Here is a 26440-nt window from a genome sequence, read left to right on the forward strand (position 1 = left end):
GGCCTCTCAAGTCTGAATGCCCAGGTCTGGGCCACCATCCACCATCATGCCCCGGTTGTGCGTGTACCGGTTGCCCATCTACACTGCTGCTGCTGATAGAAAGCAGAGGGGTGGTGCTGAGCGCCTCCTGGACAGGGATATCCCACCGTTTCCCAGCCACAACTGCCCTAGGCAGCTCTGCCTTGTTCCCTAGTCCAGGATGAAGGACTTCCCGGGATGATTGACAGGTCACCTGCTTAGTCTCCTAGCCTCTGGGGGAACCCCACCCTCACTGTCTCATAGGTGCCCTTGTCATGTGCTTTGACCAAAACAAGAACTAAATGGTTCAACATTGGGTCATGTCCCACAGCCTGGCTCATGTAATCTTATCCATGGTGGCCTTTTTATTGATTTGAATTAGGCCTCATTAGAATTCCAAGTTTGGGGCAGTCCTGCTGTCACTGTTGAAAGTGAATCAACCCCGAAACTTCCTCTCATGTTTTTGAGATTTTTTTTTTGTCAGAGATCTGTAACTGACCACTCCAGATCTCCACCAAGACACAGAAGTAAAACCAGGTGAAAGGACAGGCGACCTGCTGTGAAAAGTAACATGGAGAGAGAAACCACACTTTAAAACCATTTTCCTTTCCCTTTGTGCATCAGCGGAGTGAAGGGCTGATCTTTGAAGTCCTTCAGGAAGGATATATAACACTGAGTTACAGTAAAACCTTTTCCAAATGTGATTTATTCTAACAGCTCACAATTTTTGAACATGTTAAATTCTAGCTGAAATGCTACATTTTCTAAAGAATGATGCACAAGTTTTATTGACAAATAGAAAGGCCCAGAACATTCTCCCCAGAACCTATCTTTACAGTACACGATCCTTCACCTCCTGCCCCCAGCAGAATACCAGCAACATCCGGAAGTCTGTTCTTTTCTTTAAAAGAAATTGATTTTATTAGAACCACTGTCTTCTCGGGACTTTTTTGCTCATATCTCCTTTAAAAACACTGATGGGCAGAAAGAGGGTTTCTAAGTAATATTTTGATATACTGTTTACGATTAAAACATACCAAAGCAGAGCATTGCAGACCAAGGTGAATTGATTTTCAGTTTTGTTTGATCTGTATTTTAGAGATGTTTAAACGCGTTAAGAGAGAAGTGATGTGTTCTAAGGACAAAATTCACAGTATGCACATCCTAGAGGTAATTTGCTCACAAGTGAAAACATTATTAAGAACTCAGTAAACGTGTTTTGTCAGGTAAAATTAACTATATATGAATTTGGTAATTCAAGGTTCTAGAGGCAATGAAAATTTATTCTGGTAGATATCGTTGCTTTTCTTCCTGGGCTTCTGCTATTATATACTGATCCTGAATCTACCCTGGCTTACTTCTCCATCTGTTTACATCACTGAAAGCCAATTTTTTTTCCCCTCGGGAAGGAATACTGATTATGTAAGATCATGCACAGTTCCATCACAGTGTGAAAAATATTACGTGCAAAAAACTAAATCTTTCAGGTGAATTCTGGAATGAGGCTAACTGATCTAGAAGCAGGCTGATACACATAATTGGCATAGCACGTTAATAGGGGTGTGTGCCTTACTTGCAAGCTGTAATATTAGAATGATTTTGGCTCTCTCCAGGGGCAAAAATTAATGTCACCATCACCAGCTGGCAGTTTTTGAATAGTTTTTCTTGAGTTCTAACTAATACCTCTAGTAGTAAAGCAAAATATAAAAACTCCCAGCAAGGGTAAGAAGGGGAATGGGCTTCCTATCTACTTCTAGAATCTGGGGTTGATTTCAGTTAATTACAAGGCTCGTCACACCAATACAAAAAAAAATTAGACACATTCAATGACTCTAGACTTTCTAATGTGAAAACAGGTAAGAAGACCCTTTTCTTTCTCATTCTATCTTTTGTTCAAGACCCCAAGTGGGGTCATTCAGTAATAACCAGAAGAGCACACACCTAACACCTCATTCCATTTATGCTGCTTTCCAGTTGTTCCCCTTACCTCCCACTTTTTGGGTTATTCTAGGTCAGAAACTCCAAGAAAGTACCAGTATAAAGTAGTCAGGGTTGGCAAGGGAGCACTGATTGCTGAGAGCAACCAGAGCACTTTGTAGTCAAGGATGAGATGAACTCTCTCAGCAGCCTGAACCATGGGCTGTAGATTTCCATTTACTCCATCCAATTAGGAAAACATAAATCCATCAAAATACAGCAGAACAATTCCAGGGAGGAACCTCTAGAAACTTTGCATATTAAACTCAGAAGGGGATTCCACTGGTGTCCAGGAGGATGAAGAGGTGCCGAGAGCAACCACAAATGCTGATTGTGGGCATCTCTCTCTTCAGTAGAAGCAAGAACAATAACGATAACACCGCCACATGGGGCCATTCATAAAATGCTGCTTCACACAAGAAGGAAATATCTGGAACAGTGACAGAAAAAGAATACCTCAGTGACATTTAGTGTAGGATCCAGAAGAAACCTGCAGAGAGTTGTATGACATCCTCGGGATGCAGGAAGATGTGGCCTCTAGGAGACAGAGGCGGAAACCCACAAGAGGAGACAAGACTGCAATGAAAATAAACGAATGCTGAGCGAGACAGGGAGACTAAAGATGACAGAGCACAAAAGACTCTGAGTCAAGACTCAGACTCAGACAAAGACTCTTTAGTCAAGAGACTAAAGATCACATCTGCACAGCGGCATCGGGAATGATCATCATCTGCGCAGCACCGAATTGTCAATGGAGGCCACCACCTTAGGACGCTCTCTCAGAAAAGACAAGATAAAAATAAGGTGAGAAAGAATATAAAATGGAGAACAGAGACATAAACAGGAGCTAACAGTTCCAGGGAGTCCCAAGAGGAAACATCAAAACAATGGGAATGGAAATGATAATGGCAAAGGTGATTGAAAGACATTTTTTTCTGAGATAGAAAATACCCCTTATTTTGCAGGTAGAAAAGCTCCTTGCAGTCTAAAGACAATGAATAAAGAGAGACCCATATCTAGGCACATTTAGTCAAAAAGCTTAGATTATAACATAAAGAAAAGCCCTTCAAACATTTAGACAGGGAAAAGGCTACACAACAAAGAAATAAAAATAACCGGGGCTAAGAATTTTTCCAACATTAATCTGAGACAACAGTGAGAATCAGAAGAGAAACACCTTGAGTACATTTCATCCAGTTCACATGAGCAAAAGACATGATGTATATAACAAACTGCATGAACATTTGAGGGGAAAAAGACTTATAAGCATAATGTCCACTTGCCTGTCGTACAAGAAGTTACTGACAATATGCTTTAACTCTCAGAAAGTAAAGCAAAGTTAAGAACCCCAAAATGAGGATGTCATAGTGTGAATTAAGAGCCACTGAATCTCAAGTTCAGTTTAAATAGTTGATGGAAAAAGAATTTGAAAACTGCATGAAATCTCAAGTAATCATTTTGGAGTTAATGTGTATAAAAGTCCAGGAAACTTGGGTCTAAGCCTTCAAAATCAATGGGAAAGATGGAAGTGGTCAAAACAGAACATACATATTAAAATGACAAACACTGAGTAGACAGCAAGGAAGTGCCATGAGTCAAAAGCACAAAATAAGGTGAAAAACATGAAGTCAAATATATTAGCTGTGACAATTGACTTTGCAATTGGTTTGTGGGGAATAAACCGAATATAAACTTTCTCTGTGTATATAAAACTAAATAATACTTAAAGAGTTTAAAAATAACTGGTGCAGCCACTCTGGGAAACAGTATGAAGTTTCCTCAAAAAATTAAAAGTAGAACTACCCTATGACCCAGCAATTGCACTATTAGGTATTTATCCACGGGATACAGGTATGCTGATTCGAAGTGACACATGTACCCCAATGTTTATAGCAGCACTATCAACAATAGCCAGAGTATGGACAGAGCCCAAATGTCCATCGATGGATGAATGGATAAATAAGATGTGGTATATATATGTAAACATATATATATATATATATATATATATATATATATATGAATATTACTCGGCAATCAAAAAGAATGAAATCTTGCCTTTTGCAACTACATGGATGGAACCAGAGGGTATTATGCTAAGCGAAATTAGTCAGAGAAGGACAGATATCATATGACTTCACTCATATGAGGACTTTAAGGGAAGGGAAGCAAAAATAATATAAAAACAGAGAGGAGGACAAAAACTTAAGAGACTCTTAAATATGGAGAACAAACAGAGGGCTGCTGGAGGGGTTGTGGGAGGGGGGATGGGCTAAATGGGTAAGGGGCACTAAGGAATCTACTCCTGAAATCATTGTTGCACTATATGCTAACTAACTTGGATGTAAATTTAAAAAATAAATTACATAATTTTTAAAAATTAAAAATACATAAAAATAAAATATATATTGGGACAAATAGGGAAAACAGAAGGGAAGAGCAGTTATTTTAATTGTAGAAAAGTAGAATTTAATATAAAAAATTTTCACGTGTATAAAGAGGATCAGTTTATATTGATAAAAATGTTCTAGGTAAAGATGTAATTAGCATGAGCCTTGGTTCTTGGAAGGCCATGGCATCATGTTTAAAAACAAAAAAAAAAACAAAAACAAAAACAAAAAAACAAAAAAAAACCCAGCTACCTAAATTTCCCTCTGGAAGAAGAGTAAACCTCTTGACTGAGAGACAATATGATACTGGTCCTCCACTGTCTGACCTTCAGCTCTAAGATTTGTGATGTTGCCAATCCAAGGGGACAGCCTGCCTCTAGAGCGCCATGTCCCCAACCTCAGCATGCATAGGAATCACCTGCAGACCCGGTGAAATGCAGGTTCCACACAGCAGCTGTGAGATGGATCTGAGAACTGGGTTTCTAACAAGCCCCCCGTGTCTGCTGCTGCTGCAGGGTCAGGGCAAAGCTGACCAGGGCCAAGATTACGCTTGACACACCAGATCCTCCCAGAAGATACCGGGAATGAGAACAAGGTAAGGGATGAGTTGGTGGAAACAGATGAATGATCATTTTCCATCTTACATTTAGGAAATCGAGAGATGTTGCTTCATTCATGCTATGAATAATTTAAAAAATATGACTTCAAGTTTTTAGGCCTTAAAAGGAATCATTAGTGGGCTAAAATAGGTGGTTATCATATGAAGTACCAGGGAAAGAAAAATGAAAAATGAAGCTAAGGCAATAACTTAAAAAAAGCCAAGGTAGCATGTAAAAAATGAAAAAAAGTAGGATGACAAAAGGAAACCCAAATAGTCTGTTATGACTACAGATAAATGAGAGAAATAGTTACTAATCACAAAAAAAAAATATGTCTTGGTCTGGGAACTTCCTTGAGAGATTGTCCCCACTGTCTGATTGTTCCCAACCATACGATTTTAGTGGGACTGCCAGTTACCAAGTAATGATCAGAAGCTAGCTCTCACAACAAAAGCCAAATAAATACAATGAAAAGGCAACCTCCCGAATGAAAGAAAATATTTGCAAATCATGTATCCGATAAGGGGTTAATATCCAAAATATATAAAGAACTCATACAACTCAATAACAAAAAAACAGATCCAATTTTTAAAAATGGCCAGAGGATTTGAATAGACATTTTTCCAAAGAAGACATACAGATGGCCGACAGGCACTTGAAAAGATGCTCAACATCACTTAACATCAGGGAAATACAAATCAAAACCACAATGAGATACCACCTCACATCTGTTAGAATGACGGCTATCAAAAAGACAAGAGACAACAGGTGTTGGCGAGGATATGGAGAAAAGCACAACCCTCTTGCACTGTTAGTGGCAATATAAAATGGTGCCGCCACTGTGGAAAACAGTATGAAGGTTCCTCAAAAAAAGTAAAAAAGAACTAACATATGATCTCACAATTCTACTTCTGTGTATTTATCCGAAGAAACAAAAACACTAACTCAAAAAGGTATGTGTACCTCCATGTTCACTGCGGCATTATTTACAATGGCCAGATATGGAAACAACCTAAGTGCCCATTGATAGGTAAACAGATAAAGAAACTGTGGTATATATATTATGGGATGTTACTCAGCCATAAAAAAATGAGGACATCTTACAATTTTTGGACGACATGGGTGGACCTCAAGGGCATTATGCTGCATGAAATAAGTCAGAGAAATACAAACACCATATGATCTCACTTATATGTGCAATCTCAAGAAACTAAAACAAAACAAAACGAAAAACAAGTTCATAGATACAAAAAACAGATTGGTGGTTGCCAGAGGTTGGGTGTTGGGGGTGGGAGAAATGGGTGAAAGTGGTCAAAAGGTACACACTTCCAGTCGTAAAACAAAGAAGTCATGGGGGATGTTATGTACAGCATGGTGACTCTAGTTAACAATATTGTGTTGGTATTTAGAAGTTGCTAAGACAGTAGGTATTAAAAGCACTCATCACAGGAAAACAATGTTTGTAACTATATGTGGTGACATGTTAATTAGGCTTGTTGTCGGGATCATTTTGCAATTTATATAATCACCAAATCATTACACTGTACACCTGAAACGAACATTGTAGGTCAATTATATCCCAATTTCTAAACATTTAACTCTCTTCCACAAGCTTATCTTCTTCCCCCCCCCCCCACCATCTTTATGATACAGTCATGTCACTATTTTGGTCAGATCCATAATCAGCTGTTACACTACTGTGATCACACCAGTCTTGTTTGTCGCGAATCACACATCTACGGTTACATTTCTTTCTTTAGACAACCTGTCTCTCTTAGCAGTGATCATTGTCTTTCCTGTGGTTTGCTTGATTTGTATATACTTACTATTTTTTTTCAAATGCTTCAAGATCTAGCAAATGAATGTTGTTTTCCAAATGTTCAGAACATCAGGTAACCCATCAATTTTATTTTTTCTGGAGACTTTGGTCCTTCCACCCTCCACCTTTCTGCTCCAATCTGGTGACCTGAGACTTTGTTACTCCTCTCTCAGGTTTACCCTCTTTTTCGCTAGCTGTGTGTCTTGTTTTCCTCATCATTTTTATAGTGCGCACGTTTCAGTAGTTTCCTGGAAGTGTATGAAAGGTGTAGTTTTAGTCCTTATTATCTGGAAATCCTTCCATCACACTTGATTATTAGTTTGGCTATGTTGAAAATAATGTCCATTCAGAATTTTGAGGTCATGTCTCTGTTGCCTCCCAAGTTCTTACCTTGCTTTGAACATCTTGATGCCATTGGGGTTTTCAGCCATTTGCCTGTGGCCTCTATCTCCCAATCTCTGAAAGCTTTCTGGATACTCTCCACATGGTGATGTCAAATTTCATGTTGATATGCATTCATGCAGCTATGTGTTCATTCATTGTCCTGGGAAATTTCAATTTAGAGTCATAGGTCTTTCAACACTAGAAACTTTTGACTCCCCCAAAACTTAACTATCAATAGTCTATGGTTGCCTGGGAGCCTTAGTGATAGCATAAACAGGTGATTAACATATTTTATATGCTATGCGTATTATATACTGAATTCTTACAATAAAGTAAGCTAGGGGAAATGTCAAGAAAATCATAAGGAAGAGAAAGTATATTTATAGTACTGTACTGTATTTATTGAAAAAAATCTGCATATAAGTGGATCCATGTAGTCGTGTTGTTCAAAGGTCAGCTGCACTTCCCTTTGCCCTATGCCCTATGCCCTGTGCTATAGCCAAAGCAGATGTGCTATGAAACTTCTTATCCCGTACCTTTGCTTTCTTTCGAGAATGCCCACTCTCCCATCCCCAAATGCCTCAATGATAAGGGACCTTCAAAGCCCAGCTCTAATAGAATTGTTCTATGGAACCTCTTCTGTTTCTCCTCTCCTTGCCTACCCTAAACTCCAGCCCTCTCCCCACCCCACCTTCCCTCCCCGACAGAACTTTCCATCTTCCTTTCTTGCAGTCACTTAGAACATAATGTTAGAAAGTAACATATTCCCAACAGCATCTGATGGGCTTGCTAGTACATAGTCGATACATCAAAATATTGGCAAAATTAATTTAATCAGGTACATAACTGCCGTCCGCACTAAAATTTGTATAGGTGTCATAATCAAAACTGTGAAGTGGCCATTTAGGCTTGCCACCATAATGTATATAATACGAAAACTATTGTGTAAGAATCCCTAATATGAAGCAGCGAATAAAGAGTATAATGACATAATGCTTTGCATCGGCTAGGGAAATTATTTAAGTGCAGAGATCAATTTTTTGTTTATTCATCTTACATTCTTTCAGGTGATTCTTTTTGTTTAGGAGTAGTAACGTACATTTGTGAGATGGTCTACTAGAAGGCAAGGTGACTCCAGCGGCTGAAGAATTACAGAAATATCACAGATCTACAAATAGACACCACATAGGACAGTGGCCTCATTAGGAGAGCTCTAATGAGTTGAGGTCACCCAGCTATAAAGGATAAACATGCACAGACACAGCCAAAGCCACTTAACATTCAAGCAACAATAACATCTGACAAAGCAAAATACTCTTGTTAAAGAATACTCAATGGGAAAAAAATATACCAGTTAAGGATAAAGCATGAGAGTTCATATCACAACACAAAAAATGGTCTTGAGAATTGTATTTAATTAGAAAGGAGCAAGCACAAGTGAAAAGCATTACTCTTTATTTGTGATCTAATAATTTTTACTTATATACATCGAAATTTTCCAGGTAAATTATTTTTAAAGTGATAACCATGAAAAAGTAATGATTTTTAATTTAAGAAGGAAATAGCTAATTTGTTCTGAAAATATGGAAAAGGGGTCCATTAGGATTATTTTGGTTACAAAATGCAAAAAAAAAAAAAAATTCAAATTGTCAGTCAGGTTTGCTTAATAATTTACATAACTGAACAACGCAGAGATGAGTCTCAATCCCAGCAAGGTTTAATCTGGTGGCTCACCATTGTCACCCTCTGCTTTGTTTCATGCAAGGTCATTTAAAGCTGGCTCCCTTTTAGCCTCCAAATGTGCCCAGTAGATCCTGGGACTACATGCTTACTTACTTACACCTGTAAAAAGACAAAGTGTCATTGTCCCTGAATCTCCAGAAAAAGTAAAAGTTAAAGATTCGCTGTGAATATCCCATCGAGGGGCACATGCTCAGCCTTGAACTGTGGTCAAGGGGGATGGGATATCCTGGATTAACTTAGGTCATGCAAGCTGCCCATAGTACAGGTTAGAGGAAAGGAGAAGGGTCAGTTTCCCCAAAGAACATGAATTCCACGTCAGATACATTTACTGAGCACCAAATATCTCTCAGGCCCCTAGCAGTTCTGTTATGCAGTTATGCAGAACCATGGGGCTAACTGCCGTTGGGCTGTGAATAGAAGAAGTGTGTGCTCCCTCCAAACTAAGCTTTTTGGAGACAATGCACGGCCCTCTATCTCTCTTCGTGCCCAGTGTTAACCTGAATTGGATGTCTACTGGGCATATGAGATTCTCCTTTTCTCTGCAAAGCCAGTGAGACTTTGGGGTTAATCTGTACCTGCAGCAAACCTAACTTACACTGACCAATTCAGATTCCCAAATGAGAATCCATAGCTATTGAGGGAAACGGAATCTGGAATCTTATAGCTTAAAACATCCATTTTCTGAGGAAGTCACCTCCATCTTGTGAACTTTCAGTAGCTGTTGCTAAAGACCACCTTTGTCCTTTTCGAGAATTAGCATGGCCACTGGAAAGGCCACGAACATGGCCTTTGCTTCTGCTGCTCTCTGTGCCATTTTGTGCAATTTAGTCCAACTCGTTGAACTTATGAGATGAATCTGCATCATCTCTAAAATAAGGAATTTAATACATACCTCAGAGAGTTGTGATCACTATGTGAGGTTGTGTGGAAAGCAGGCTTCTAACAAGTGTTAAGTGTTGTGTTGAATACGAGCAATCATGGTGGGATTATAATACCCAACTCTCGGATGGTCACTGTTCTTTCCTCCTTCCTCTCTACCCATTTCTCTCACACTTAACCCGTCAGTTACCATCTTTAATTCCCCATTTAAGAAGTCATAATATAAAGCTGATGTCACTCTACAAAATTTCCTGTACAGAAATAACGTGTTCATAGATGCAGGGTGATAGCTCTCTGAGGCAGGGGTTAGACAACCCCAGAAATATTTGAACAGTTAGCTGTTCCTCACCAGAGGAAAGATTCTTTCTGAACCTGTAATGGGGAGTGGAAATTAGGCCCAGCCCTGTTTGAGTAGGGAAGATGAATGAGAGAGATGGAAAACAAAAATGAGAGAGGTAGCAGAGGTGATGGAAATGGAGCGTATAGCTGTCCATGCCAAAAAACAAAAAACAAACAAACAAACAAAAAAACCCACAGTCGAATAAAAGGGATAAAGAGCTAAAAATAGAAATAGTACATTTTCAAACTGAATTCATCATGTATTGGCTGTCCTCAATTTTCCATATCATGTGATGGTTAAGAGCAGAGTCTCTGAAGGCAGACCATTTGGTCAAAATCCTAACTCTACCACTTACCAGCTTTTAGACAAGTTAACCATGTTGGGGCTCAGTTTTTGAAATTGGCAGAAGAATGGTACCCAACTTATGGGTTATTTCAGTGATTAAATGAGTGAATACATTTCAAGCTCTTAGCAGAGCACCTAGTGTAAGTATAATAGTTACCATCACCATCATCATCACTACCATCATCATTGTCTGTCTTGATTAGGGCAAGAGTTTTTACTTGCCAAGGCTAAAACTTCATCTGCAAGTCTTCATCCTTCCATGTAGGGCTGAGTTCTAGTCGAAGTATAGTCCCACTACAGAGTGTTGCTTGCTGGCTCAGAAGATGCCAGAAAACTAAGCTCCACCATGACCCTTAAGAACAAGCTGCTTGAGCTCAGGACCCAGCAGGTATCTAGTCTCACTGCCCAAAGTCCATGTTAAAGTCTGTGTTTGCTGTGCAGCTCTGAACCTCTCTCCTGAACAGGTTCCAAGTCTGGCTTCATTTCCACCAGGACTTGGTGAGATTCTGGGAGGAAGTTGGGTCTAACCACTCTGAGCACAGGCCTTGAGCTCATGCAAAGCAGACTCCGGCTTGCGATTAACTAGCTGTATGGTTTTGGCAAATTAATTATTTCATTTCCTCCAGGGGATTATAAAACCTACTGCCCAGAAATGATGTAAGGATTAACAAATCATATAAGTAGAGTGTTTAGCACAGTGCCAAATCAAGATGATAGTAAGAACAAATTATTATTTTCACCTTCATGGTGGCCCTTCATGGTCATATCTCTGCAGACTTCCTAACTTTGGGTCATTGAAAAGTTAATAGATTTGAATTCTATAACTCTCATCCAAGTTATAATAAAAATGTTAAATGGAAAATGAATTAGATCAAGTATAGACCTTGGTGGTATTGCAGTGGGACCAAAATCATCAGGGCATATTGCTTGGATTCAGTTGTTCACGAAAGAAAGAAAGAAAGAAAGAAAGAAAGAAAGAAAGAAAGAAAGGAAGGAAGGAAGGAAGGAAGGAAGGAAGGAAGGAAGGAAGGAAGGAAGGAAGGAAGGAAGAAAGAAAGAAAGAAAGAAAGAAAGAAGAAAAAAGAAAGAAAGAAAGAAAGAAAAAAGAAAAAAAAGCCTAATTCTTCAACCATGCCTGCCTGTGCCTTGCCTACAAGGGTGGTCTTGCCAGGGGCACCCATATGGCTCAGTTGGTTAGGCTTCCAACTCTTGATTTCGGCTCAGGTCATGATCCCTCAGGACTGGGCCCAGCATCAGTCTCTGTGCTGAGCATGGAGTCTGCTGGGGATTCTCTCTTTCCCTCTGCCTCTCTCCCTGCTCATACTCTCTCTCTCTTTTTAAAACAAAACAACAACAAAAATCAAAAAGGGAAAAACAAGGGAGGTCTTGCCAGATGTCTCGCTGATACAGTCCTGTTACAATCTCCGTCGTAAGAATACATGAAGTAAGCTTGGCCTGATACTATGGAGAACCCCCCTGGCTCATAGTGATCACTGCTAGTTTCTTGGGAGCTCTCAAATAATCTGCTTGAATAATCGACCCCAGAACTGTACCAGATATTGATGCCAAGCTCAGCAGGGGGTAGCTCTGCAAATTCCTGCTTTGGGGTGGAGAGGGCAGCTCCTCCTTAGAAATGGGTATGTTTATCTGCCTTCTGTTTGGTGCTCCGGCTCTCAGCGTGCCAGTGTTGTGGAAAGCCTATGTATGTTTTGTCCTTCCTCATAGTCTGCTGCTTCCACTGCCTTAAAGCTGGGTAAATTTAGAAACCCTTCCTCCACCAGAGGAGGGGAATGTAACAGTAATTCTCAGAGGTAGTGCCTGCTTGTCATAGCAGATTGTGACTTGGTCTTATTCGGAGAATGGAGTCAGCGTTGGCCAACACCTTCCCTTGGTCATAATTCCATCTGTCACCTGCTCCTTCAGGCTGAACTGAGCCAGCAGGGGAGCAAGGTTCAAAAAGCCAAACGATGCACTGCTTTCTGACAAAGCAGGGTATTGGGAAGTTTAGTCTTTGCCGCCATTGGAGGTGTTGAGTATGTGTGAAAGCAGGCACAGAGCCAACCTTGGCCACAGCAAGAAGGTGCAGTGCGCAGGATTACGTCATTATTCAGCTTCTTTTATGTCTACAGAATTGTGAGTATAAGGATAATTGTGAGTATAATTGATCATGCTAGTGACTCTACTGTTAAGTCCATTTAAGTAATGAATACTTTCATTTATTTTTAAAACAATTATTTTCTATCTTTAAGTATTTAAGGGAAAGAAAAGCCAAACACTCTCACCAAATACTAAATTGTGCGCTGTGGTCCTAAAGTCATAATATATTCTTACCAATTGAAAAGTGAAAAAATTAATCACTTGTAATGACAAAACTTTGATAGAAAATAAAGATAATTCCTTTCTGTATGGGATAGAGAAAAATTGATGCTTTTTATGTACAGAATGCTTCCTGGAAAAGAATGAATTAAAGACAAAATTGTAACCCTTATGTAGGCTTCCTGGATGTTCATAATAGCTGACCTAAGTCTCTGCTGCTTAATTATCCAGGAATATGAGAAATCCGGCCATGTCTATTTATTTAGCAATTGAGTTCTGTTACTTTTAATTAGTTGATTTTTTTTATTTTAGAGAGAGAGCTTGAGCTGGGGAGAGGGGCAGAGGGAGAGAGAGAGAGAGAGAGAGAGAGAGAGAGAGAGAGAGAGAGCCTTAAGCAGGCTCCATGCTGAGCATGGAACCCATTGCAGGGCTCTATCCCAGGACTCCAGGATCATGACCTGAACTGAAATCAAGAGTAGAACACTCAACTGACTGAGTCACCCAGGTACCCCTTTCTTCCTTTTTTTTTATTTGAGAGAGAGAGGGAGCACACGTGCAAATGAGCAGGGGAGAGGGACAGAGGAAGATAGAGAAAATTGAGTTCTGTTTTGGAAGAGGAAAAATTTCTACAATTTTGAAACCTACACTTAGTTTGAAAACACATTGTGAATTCGTTATACTCTGTAAATTAATGAATTAGATGATTAGCGCCCCTTGACCGGAAAAATTTATATCCATTTAAATCTAATTCAAGTAATATATTAGGCCAAACAAGCTTAAATATTTATAAAATATTTTAACTTCAAAAAATTACTTCAGATACATGAAGACATCTGTAATAGGCAAATTCCTAGAGACAGAAAGTAGATGAGAGGTCACCAGGGGCTGGAAAGGAGAAGATCGGAGAGTTTCTGCAGAATGGGTATAGAGTTTGGAAATAGAAACTTGAAAAAGTTTTGGGAACAGATAGTGATGTTAATTGCACAACATTGTGAATGTTATTAATGCCACAGAACTGTATACTTAAAAATGGTCAAATGACCCTTTATATTGGAGACATTTTATATAATAAAAATAATCATTTAAGATATCAAAATAAATGAGAATGATCCAAAAACTAAAATGTCCGCCCTCAGCATTATAATACTGTACTTTCTTTCAGAAATCCCGGCCTCTGTCATATGACCAAAAATAAATATCAGAAAGCTAAGATCAATTTAGCAATGTTTGTGGTAATATAATTACTTACAGACACCAACTGAATTCACTCAAAAACAATAGAACCAATAAGAGAATTCAGTAAGTTAGCCAGTAAATAAATATATGAAAATAATATGTTTTATGTATGTGTTCTCAATAATTTTCAGAATGCATTTTGAGATAATATGCTCTTAGACAAATGGTAACAAAGTATAAAATTGCTTTGAGTAAACCTAACAAATTATGCGGAATCTAAATGAAAAATATCATAAAGCTTTTCTGAGGAGCTTAAATACAACAAGGAAAACTGAAGAGAAACATGTTTTTAATGGAAAGATTCAGTAGTAAAGATGATAATTTCCCCCAAAATTAGTCTCTAAATTTATTGAATAAAAATTTCAATAAATTTTTATTGAAATTATCAGTCTCAAGCATGTTTTTTAACCTGACCAAATTATGTTAAAGTTTGCCTCGAGATATAAATGGTTAAGAGTAATCAAGAAAATACTGGGAAAGAATAAGGAGAGAGTTCCATATTCCACTATATTAAAATATACAAAGTTATGACCATGAAGAATAATATTTTTAGGTAAATATGCAAAGTATACTGACATTTTAAAGCAGTATTAAAAATTATGTTTTTTAATGGAATAAAACCCTATGTCTGTATAGACCTATGGAAAATATCATCTCTACTGCAGTGGAGTATATAATTCTGTTCTACACAATGAGAACATAGTAAAAATATACTTTACAAGCTACTTTTTTATTCACCTGTATCTTATAAACACTTTCCTATTTTTAAAAAATATTTTTCTGTTAGATGACTTGAGTAACTATAATTTTCCATTATGTAGGTACAGCTGACTTTATTTAATCCATTGTTTTTGAAACAATTGGATTGTTTCTAGTTATAAATAATACTATCCTTCACATCCTTCCCTATCACTCTTTCTGCACTGTTGCATACTTTAGACCAAATGCCCAGAAGTGAAATTGCTGGGTTAATTATAAGCACACAGTAGTCTCCATCCTGCCCCCCACCCCCACCCCACACACGCACTTGTATTCATGGTTTCGCTTTCCATGGTTTCAGTTTCCTGTGGTCAGCTGCGGTCTAGAGACAGATGATCCTCCTCTGGCATATGTCAGAAGGTCGGTAGTTGCCTAATGCTGTGTCACAATGCCTACGTCATTCACCTCACTCGATCTCATCATGTAGGCATTTTCTCATCTCACATCATCACAAGAAGAGTGATTAGATATTTAGAGAGGGACAGAGACCACACTCACATAACTTTTACTATGGTATATTGTTATAATTGTTCTATTATAATTTTTAATTTCTTACTGTACCAAATTTATGAATTAAACTTTATGATAAGAATGTACATATAGAAAAAAACATGGCATATGTGAGCTTTGGTACTATCTGCTGTTTCAAGCATTTACTGGCGGGGGGATCTCGGAACATATCCCCCACAGATGGGGGGAACTACTATATTGCTATAGAAAGGTTGTGATGGCTTGTAATGTGGTATCTATGAGAGTGCCTCTTTTCCCAAACCTGTGTCCACACTGAGTATTAACTCTTCAAAGCCTTTTTGTTACATGATACTCAAAATTATTAAGTAGTGTTTATCTTGATTACTAACGAAGTTGAACACTCTGGAATATTGTTTGTTTTATTATTTTGTGTATTATCTATGCATATTCTTTGCCCATTTTTAATTAGCAAATTCTTTTATTGGTTTGTGATAGCTATTTGTATATCAAGGATATTAACATTTATAGCATATGCCAAAAATATTTTTTTAGATTTTATTGTTGGCTTTTGCATTTTGTTTGGTGTTTCCAGTTTTAAAAGAAGTAGAAATATTTCCATTTTTCCTGATTTCCCAGTAGTGAATCATATCTAATAGTAGAAAATGTTCAGACTTTGCACAGATTATGGCAATAATAGATTTTATGCTTGAGAAAAATCATACATGTAACTTATAACCATCTAAGATGAATGAGTTTTACCACTTCGACTTTAAATTATTTTTTTCCTTATTCTTCAGCAATTTCTATATATCTGGGAGCTCTGTCTTGTTGATTATTCTTGAAGGCAGTAAGCAGTACAATAGAAATCCAATTTTCTGAATAGAAAGGTTCCACTGGCTGATCTAGAATGTCAGTAGATGTCTCATGTCAGACCCTTTTCAAAATCTTAAATCTTGAGTTCAAAGTTCTCACTTATGTCTTGACAATAGCTTTCAGGCCCATCAACACAAGAATAAACACATTCCTTCTCTTTCAAGCTATAGAATCATATTCTTTATATCTGTTAACATACTTTTTCAAAGAAAAAGAACTTTGTTTAAAAAAAAAGCCGTCTTTTTTATTTAATTCCATTGGGATAGTAAGAACAAAAAGACTTCCAACTTAATGGTATATCTTAATTCCTCAAGAATGAGAAAGAAAAATAGAGGAACTGAAGTGGAAAGGGGCAGCATAAAAAGATCCCTCCTGGATGAAGTTAAGGGTCTTTTATAGTGCATACACTGCCTTTATTTCACAGTGACTACAGAGGTTTTAGAACTATTCCCTGGTCATCCAGTTCCATTTTAGATGCCATTAAGAGTAATGGTTCACACATATTACTTGTCAGTCATTGTCCATCCAATAACATGTATCACAACCATGTTAATTCAATCAAGGTTGCAGTAAAATGAAATAATTATTTCCTGATAGCTATTATTACTATCCATGGTGAAAGACACTATTAGTTTACTTCCAAGTGATCAGTTATCTATACATACAGGCATAAACCTAATCAACAACAGTTTGATGTTATTGTTACTCATATATATATATATATATATATATATATATATATATATATATATATATAAACTTTACTCTTTAGTCAATATATTCTATATGGCAAACTCTAACATTGATAGTAAATGAGCATATCCCCGGCTGTGTTACTGCAAGCTTTGACATACATATTCTAAAAGATGACCACTGTGATAAGCCAATATTCAGTAACCACTATGGTTACAAAAATCTTTTCTGCAGTCACCAGATGGGCTGGTGTCCATGGGCTGTACAGCATGGGCTGTACCCATGCACAGATAGCTCTCTCTTCTAACATCTTTAATAGATTCTCTTACTTGTGACTTCATAGTGTCAACAGAAAGGCTTTCTTGGTGAAGAACAAAATCTCCAAAATGGAATGAGAGTTGTATGCACTCGTTTATACATTTATTTTGTATTTGAAAAACACAACACACCCATGTGGTTCTGTTTTGACGTCTAATCCTTCTTCACTAAACAGTTTATAAAACATTTATTCGGATGTGGCTATGAGTTCGTCTTAAGAAGTGGGGTGGGAAGTACGGATGAGTAGAGACAAAAGGCAGAAACCCAGGATCTTAAACATCTGATTCCCTTTGGTTGATATGGCAAGATGGGACCTAGTGAATCTTTTAGCTTGAGAAAAAGTGCTACATTTATATATATCTACACACACCCACATGCTTCTTCCTACCACTTCTAAATGACCTTAAGGAAAATATGTACACAATGATGAAACTATTTAGAAGACAGTTTCTAAAATATCTGGAGTTTTTTCCCACATTGCTAAGTAGAACTTTATCCCTATGAGCTAGAGTCTATCTTGTACAAGGAGGACTCCTTTATCTAAGAGGAGAGGAGACATTTTCTAGCACGCTCTTTCCCCTTCTGGAATAAATACTCTTCACCTAAATAACATCCACTCAACCCTAGAGTCTGTCCCTGGGTCTTGCAGTCTTCTTTCTCTCAACTGGGCTGGAGGCCCACTTTGAGTCACTGTTTAAATACCCAACTTTTATGAATATTCATCAAACTTGGAGTATTTGTTCACTATCTTCTTCCATACTATATTATAAGATGCAAGTGAATGAGTGCCGTATCTGTCTTACTCACTTCTCTATCTCCAGTTCCTAAATCAGTGACTGGCACATCCACATTCTCAATAAGTATTTGATGAATGAGGATTAAGTAAACTAATATATGTAAAGTGCTTTGCTTAAATCCTGGAATATGAAAATATTTGGTATATATTAGGTACTATTATATGAGCTATGACACAGCACTATGAAGTTCTGAACCTACACATGTTTAGCTTCATTGGCAGACTTTTTGAAAGAATGTTCAACATTTCTGCAGGTTCCTAGTTCTCTTTTGTTAAGCTGAACTGGGTCAGTAGGCAGGGTTCAGTACCCATTTACCTAAAAAACAAGTTTTAGATTGCATAAAACCAGAAAAAGAACCCCCCACTACTGACTGTGAGATACTGTACCTTCCCTTCTCCTTTTCTATCTTCCCATAGTACTCTGACACTTTGCCTTTGAATATCTTATTACTACAACTTTTAGGCTAAATTATATCCTTCTATTTCTAGTTGTTTTCAGAATATGGAATGGCCTGCAGTGTGTCTAAATGCTGTGGTAATGAGCCATCATACGATCAAATCCCATAGTTATATTTAGATTCGTTCCCTGAGTTAAAGCTGAGCATTCTCCATTCATCACATTGTGTTTACAGACAGTCCTTAACTAAAAATTGTTTGATTTAGGACTTTTTGACTTTAAGATGGCATGAAAGCCATCGGCTTTCAGTAGAAACAGAATTTTGAATTTTGATCTCTTCCTGAGCTACTGGCAGAATATTCTCTTATGATTCTGGGCAGTGGCAATGAGCCGCAGCTCTCCGTCAGCCATGTGAGGATAACAACCAGTACACTCGCAGTTCTGTACCCACACAACCATTCTGTTTTTCACTTTCAGTAAGGTATATATTACATGAGATATTCAATCTAACACTTCATTATAAAATAGACTTCGTGTTAGATGGTTTTGCCCAAGTGCGGGCTAATATAAGTGTTCTGAGCATGATTAACCTAGCCTACTAAGCTATGATGTTCAGTAGGGTACGTGTATTAAATGCATTTTTGACTTGCAACATTTTCAACTGGATTTATTGGCACATAACCCTATTATAACTTGAGGAACGTCTGTCCTTTTAAACCAAACCATAGTGTAGTCTGTACCATACCAGATGTTAGGGGCCATCCTACGGTGTTATTGCCCCAATACCCATTATATTGCTGGAGGCAATAAAGTTTCCACATCTGACTTTTTTAAACTTCCTAGTAATTCCAGAGTAAATGGCAATGATACCTTGTATTCTTGGATTTTTAATTGATAATTCAGTTTGGTTCAAACTTATTCCAGGTGTGATCCTTGTGCCTGGCTAGTTTGTACTTTATTTTGTAGAAAAAGGGATAAGGAGAGATTCTGAACTCTTTGACCAGATAGTGAGATGACCAAATATGCTCTAGGAAGGTTAATCCAGCAGCAGTGTGAAAAGACAGGTTGGGACATTTGAGAAAGATGAAAAGAAGGGGTGTCTGGAAAGAGCCATGACAGTGCTCCAATAGAGGAGTTCCTAGGTCAAGAACCAGAGGATTAGAAGTGAGGATGGAGACCCAGGACCAGAGGAGAGGAGGTGAGGAGGGGATGAGGACACAAATTCAAGAGCCATTGCAAAAACAGAACAAGATGGCTCTACAACATGAGGAGTGTGAGGGATGAGAAACAGACTTTGACCCTGGAGGCTAGGAATCTGGTTGTATCATTATCAGTATGGGGAACAGAACAAAAATATAAAGTATGGAGACCACTTGTCTTTGGAACAAACTTAATTTGAGGTGCTAGAAGATCCAGGCTTTTGGAAATGTGAGCTGGAGTTCAAGAATAATATCAGGTCTGCATCACAGGTGTATTGACCGTGGCGTCATCCATTTTGGTAGCCTGGTTCCTTTGTCCCTCCATAAATGGCACAGAGTTTAATTGCAGCCAATCTTCTCCTTACAAGATAGAACATGTGACACATAAGAGCCTTTGGCTTTCTCTTGGAATAGTCTGGGAGCATCACAGTTTATCAGTTACCCCCTCTGACTTTCTAGAATAGATGCCTTACACAGGCTTTCTACTTAAATCTGGGAACTTTTAGTCATTTTAGAAAGTAGATAATAGGCTCCTATGACCAAGGAACAAAAGTGTAGGGGAGTTGGCCAAGTTTATACAGCCAGTTATTAGTGTCCTGGCCCCTGGTCCTCGGCCTTCCCCACTAGAACAAATGGTACCTTCCAGACCCCGCGTGTGAGGGGATAACAGGTAACTTTCCCATCCTGTCTCTGCAGTACAGCTTTCAGAGTGTGCGTTCAGAATTGTTCTAAAAACCATAGTGTATGTTTGGTCTCTGATTTAGTGTTGGTTCTTTCGAAAGTTCTGAGCTTTAAAATTTTCGCTTTTCTTTCCTGCTTTCTTAAGAGTCTAAATATAGTCACTTGATGTTCACTTCTGTGAGGAACGTTGTCAGTGTTTGTTAACTGGCCGATAGTTTCTACTCACACGTACCACACCCAGTCCTTCCTTCCCAAATAAATGTTTGTTTCCTGGTAATGGTTTTAAGAATCGCACGGTTGTTAACTGGAAAGGGTTGTTGCATAGAAATGTGTCTGTCAAACTTCATGGGAGCCCTTTAACCCCAGCGACACTAACTGATCTTTTACCATTCATGCCACCTGTCCATCACCAGCCTCTTCTGTGAAGGACGATGAGCGGCTTTCTTAGGCTTGGTGAAGAATCAGCACAAGCAGGAAGAACAAAAAACACACAAACAAGATCTTGCTTATAACATGAAAGGCTACAGTGCATCATTCAAAATTCTAATAATAAAGTTTCACCCAGCTAACAGAGTACATTTCAACGACGTGGTCTATGAATCGACTCACCTTCACATTGTAGAAATTAATGCTTTTTATTTTCGGCTTGTTCCCTTTCCTACCGTATAGATGCCTTGAATCTTCGAAATCGACAGGTCATTTGCGTCACCCTCAAAGTCCTCCAACATCTGGCTGTGTCAGCTGAGATGGTGGGTGAAGCTTTGGTGCCCTATTACCGTCAAATCCTCCCCATCCTGAACATCTTTAAGAATATGAATGGTGAGTGATCCCAGGAGTCAAATGTCTTTTAAGGCCTAAAAAAAGGGAGTGGTTTGAAGTAGAGTTAATTAGCAACACATTTAGGATTTATTATTGCTTATAAACCAAGATCCATTTGGAGATCTAAATAGTGTAACTCCCACTCTTCCCCTGCTACTCCCTAGGGAAACAGTAAAATTAACAATTTCATTTATTACACCTCACACGTATAGCTTACTTACTCAGTACAGAAGCGCTGAAGCAGTTCTATAATCTTCCAATAATTAAATTGTAAAGTTTTTTTAATAGTCTTGTGACTACATTAGTAGGTTTTGAGTTTGTCCTTTCTCTTGGCAGTAATTCTACCTTTAGATACTCTGTTAAAATTGCAGTTTTTATTAATTGGCTTAAGATGAATTTTTAAAGCAATATCGTTAAAATATGATACGTGTGGCTTGGGAAGTTTTAATATATGTTCTCTCATTTCTAAAAAAATAGAAAAATAGATAATCTACTTGATGGTGAGTGCTGATTATAAATGCATGTGTACTGATACATTTATTTGTTTTAATAATTCTATAAGCTTTGGAAAGCACTGATGAGCTCACATGAATCTGCTCTACCCTAACAAAGGCACTAGCAAGTTGTGGTGATCGGTTGGCAGACAGTGGATGTATATTTGTTCATTGAGAGTGTGATTTTCCTTTTATGCCTCTTTGAAAGGATGTGACTCTAATTTTCTTTTATGTTGCTAACTTTGAATTTCCATACTTCTTATATGCATAGCATAAGTCAACATTTGAAGTTAATTCCTGACAGCTATGTAAATAAGTTAGCAATTTAGCAGAACACTGCATGAAAATTTTGTGACATGATCTGCTTATGTACATACAAGAAAAAAAAATCAAGCAACAAAACTGAGTGTTCCTGCCACATACAACTCCTTTGTTTGGAAGCACTATTTTTTACATTGTTCATAAATTGCTACTAAAAGTCTCGTTACTTAGGCAAATCATGGATTTCTCAGAAAGTCTTAAGCTGTATTTCAATAATAGGACCTACTTATATACTCAATATTAGACATATTTGGTTACAAGGACTTCACCTGGAGTTACGGAAATGTAAGAATGGAGTAAGTTAATATCCATTCCACAACCTCTGAATGGCAGTAGACTTACCGTGGACATTTAGACAAGTTGGTTACTCTTTCAGGAAACTAAAAACTAGGTGTTGGTAATTGAATCCCTTATGACCTAACAAACTAATAGTTTCAGTAACAGCATTTCTACTTTATGGAAAATGCTTGTTTAAATATTTTTGATTCAGAATTCATAGTTTTACTGGAGAGTGGCATCGAATATCCATGAAGTTATAGAATGATTCCACGTGCAAACATTGTTCAATTATGGTTCATAAAAGAGGTGCTGAGTTCATCCATCGTATTTAGCCTCTAGTTAACTTGAGAGAGACATGGAGATGATAGAGATAAAGATGATAGAAATAGAGATGAGAGAGAGAGAGAGAGAGAGAGAGAGAGAGAGAGAGAGAGAGAGAATTACTTAAATACTGGAAGAATCAAGGAACAGCCACCCCCAAAGTCTCGGTTGTAGGTAACACTTTTGAAGTGTGTGATTAGCAAGTGTTTTCTGGTAATCCTCATGGAAACCTGTGGGGAAAGTACTATTACTATGTCTGAGTTTTCATCATAAAAGTTGCCCCTCTGTAACTTCTCTCATATATAATCATCTGCTTCTGTACCTGACCATCATGGACGATGGTCACCAACACATCTGCCTTCCCTCACTTGAGTAGGAGAAGGCACTACAACACTGTGTTAATGCCTTTGGGTCCCACAGCAGAATGTGCAACTCAAATCTAAGCATCATTATGTACCGTATAAAAGAAGAAAAAGGAGGCACCTGGGTGACTCAGTCGGTTAAGCATCCACTTCTTGGTTTCAGCTCAGGTCACGATCTCACAGTTCATGAGTTCAAACCCGCATCAGGTTCTGTGCTGACAGAGCTTGGGATTCTCTCCCTCACTGCCCCTCCCCTTGTAGCTCTCTCTCTCTCAAAATAAATAAATAAACTTCAAAAATGTAATAAGGGGCGCCTGGGTGGCGCAGTCGGTTAAGCGTCCGACTTCAGCCGGGTCACAATCTCGTGGTCCGTGAGTTCGAGCCCCATGTCGGGCTCTGGGCTGATGGCTCAGAGCCTGGAGCCTGTCTCCGATTCTGTGTCTCCCTCTCTCTCTGCCCCTCCCCCGTTCATGCTCTGTCTCTCTGTCCCAAAAATAAATAAACGTTGAAAAAAAAATTTAAAAAAAATGTAATACAAAAAACAGAAGAAGAAAGACAATGAAAATCTCCCTCATCCTCCAGGAAACCTGTAAAGAAGAAGAAGTTAAGCCACCACAAAGAGATAAATCTCTAGATTATTAAACAAAAGCAATTGGTTTCTACATCTTTCTCATACTCTTTATTTAATTCTTTAACTCACAGATGTTCACATCCTTAACAAAAGAAGTAATTAGCTTTAGGAATATATCCCTATTTAGATTTTATCAATGTGGGAATTTATAGTTTATACCATAGCCTTAATTGGTCCCAAACAAGGTTAATTATTTTGGAACATTCCTAAATGCATGCACCAGTGATTCCACATTCAACTATTTTTCTGCTTAATATCTCTCTGAAATTTGAGGGGGAAAAAATATTAGCTTTAGCCTCATTTTCTACTTATCTTAGAAACCTGTCAGTACAAAGCCAGAATGCAGTAAGCTGTATTTCCAGAGGGTCATATTACAAAATTGGAGCATTCTGGCTATAAAACTTAAAGCCATTCTTCAAAGTGGCTATATTGCCAAAGATCCAGTTCTACCAGAAGGAGCATACGTAAGATTTCCAATTACAATAGTGTTTTTAGGATAGAAATAATTTAACTGTAATACATAGTTTAGTAAATCCCGTTTTATAATTATGGATATTCATATTCACAGAACCATATATACTTATTTTATTTCAGCAGATGTCTTTAGTAACAGTTGTATTTATAAAAAAAATATAGTAGCAATTTACAGCATGTAACATTAGAAAAAAATTCATCCTTAATTTCAGTGTATTTAAAACAATTCCACACATAGAGTTCTGTTTCCACTTTTTCCTACTTTCACATAAGTCATTGTCTTGTTAAACTCAGATCAAAACAAACAGTCCCATCACAAAATCTACATTTTTTTGAATGAGACCAGATACAAATGACAGAAAGACGGAAAGATTGAAACAGAGAATAGTCCTTCAACTATAACGACCTCGTCCTCTGTCAGCATTCCCTCAAAGTGCAAGCTTTAGCTTAATTCTACTAACTCGTCCTTTTTCGTAATTTCTGGCCTATTTTAATGTCACATGGACTTTGTTGGAGACGAGCAGTGGGCTGAGTAGATAAGGGCTGGACAAACATTGAAGCAAGCACGGGCTGTCAGGCACCCCAGCTTGGAGTCTTTCCAGGGGACCACAGGGAAGCGACCGCAGGAAGGAGCAGACGGGGCTGGAAGCCCCAGTCGACACTTCTGTAGGTGCTAAAACTTACGGCAAGACCCACAAGACTATTCCTGCCCTAAGAGAAAGCGTGGCTTTGTGTACCTCTTTATGACTGTTATTTTTTACAGGGTTTAATGAGGCTAACTTTCAACAGTTATGAAAACAACAGAAGTCTAAAGATGCCAATTATCATGTGGAATAGGGTAGCATCTTAGAGTCAGAAGACACAAATCACGGAACTTCTCTGCGTTTAAATTTCTTTTAGATTCTCCTAAGTCATCCGTGTAAAAGATAATAGCACCTTTCTCGGTAGGGTTGACGTGACAATTCAAGATAATGTGTCCGTAGGCGCTTCACGTACAGCCTGGCCTTGACTGGGTATTAAATGAGATAGCCATGATTATCATACAACATTATATAGAGGTACAGTATTACACATATTGTTATATGATATTCTATATAAACATTGCAGCACTATAAAATTACTGTGTCGCACCATGAATAGACGGTTGAATGTTTTGTGACCGTGGTTGTGGAACTCCTCCCCTTGGCCCTTCCACGAGCCTGGCTGTGAACACACACAGACTCGTGGTTCCCCAGCTGGGGCAATCCCTTTGCCTCAAAGGATTCAGCTTTCCCCTGCCACATGCCAGGTGGGTGACCAAGTGAGTTAAGGACCCTGGGATTCATTCAAGAATAACTGGTTTTCAAATCCATCTCTTCCTGACATAATCTTTAAGCTCGAAAACGTGACTGATGTTTTGGGGAAAATCGCATTTGGAAAAGACAAGCTTGAGCGCCACAAACAAGGGGCCCCTGCATCAGTATCCTCTTTGGAGGATCTGAAGTAGGGTCTAAGTTTGAGCTTGTTTTCCTTAATTCGAAACGATGGATTTTGGATATCTAAACCTTGCTGTTTTTCCAGCCACTGCTTTGGGTGAAAGAGAAGGAAGAATTTCTATAATAGCAATTTCTTCCTCCCTGTGTTCTTTCGCAAATGTTATTAAAGGTTACAGAAAATTAAGACAATAGGAATGTTCGATTTATAGCTTCCAGAGATGAAACTACAAAATTAATGGTGCAGTGTATTGCATTTGAGAAGCGTGACACAATAAATGGCATTAAAACATTTATAGCTAAAATATGGGGCTCTGCCAGCAGATTACAGCTATCCAATCACTCTGCTTTCTGGAGGCAATCCTAATTTTGGTTCCTTTGTTTCCAACGGCACCAATAGTCCTGAAACAGTTCAGAGACTCCGGGCATCAGCAATTCAAATAGCACCATGAGTATATGTCATGGAACATGTGAAAGTAGATAGAGTCATGAAATGACGTGTTTATGTGGATGTGGAAATCAAACATGGCCCCTCGCGTGTAGGTTTTTCCTAGGATAGTTATAGACTGTATGCCACTACAGACTAATTAAAGTCTATGAAAAGAGGGATTTAAAAATTGCAGTTCAAATTCAGACACATTGAAACCTATAGGTGATGAGAATGCAGTAAATTTGCAACATTTCAGAGTATTTGTACCAACTCTTTGACCCTGAAGTTTAAGTCGTTTGAAAAAGCCAGAAACAGTTGATTTCTGCTGGTAGTCACTGAGAACAACTCCTGATGGAAACCTAGGTGTTCTCAATTAACCTGATTCAAATTCTCCCAGAGTTTCTGTGAGCCCAGTGGAACCTATTCTCAATGGTTCTTTAACATGTTGAGGGGTGCCTGGATGGTTCAGTTAGTTAAGCGTCGGACTGCAGCTCAGATCATGATCTCAGTTTGTGAGTTCGAGCCCCGTGTCGGCTCTGTGCTGATAGCTCAGAGCCTGGATCCTGTTTCAGATTCTGCGTCTCCTTCTCTCTCTGCCCCTCCC

The 26440-nt window shown here is 38.3% G+C and overlaps 1 protein-coding gene across 2 annotated transcripts in view; it reads left to right on the forward strand.

The window, feature by feature from the left end:
- The window catches only part of PACRG (parkin coregulated), a 513250-nt gene that overhangs the window by 284194 nt on the left and 202616 nt on the right, over positions 1-26440 (forward strand). For both annotated transcript variants that reach the window (XM_003986697.6, XM_045058627.1), the window contains exon 4: positions 20903-21052. In XM_003986697.6, the coding sequence (XP_003986746.2) occupies positions 20903-21052 (150 nt within the window). The remainder of the gene's footprint in view (positions 1-20902; positions 21053-26440) is intronic.

This window comes from Felis catus, chromosome B2, assembly GCF_018350175.1.
Source record: "Felis catus isolate Fca126 chromosome B2, F.catus_Fca126_mat1.0, whole genome shotgun sequence".
Lineage (NCBI taxonomy): Eukaryota > Metazoa > Chordata > Mammalia > Carnivora > Felidae > Felis > Felis catus.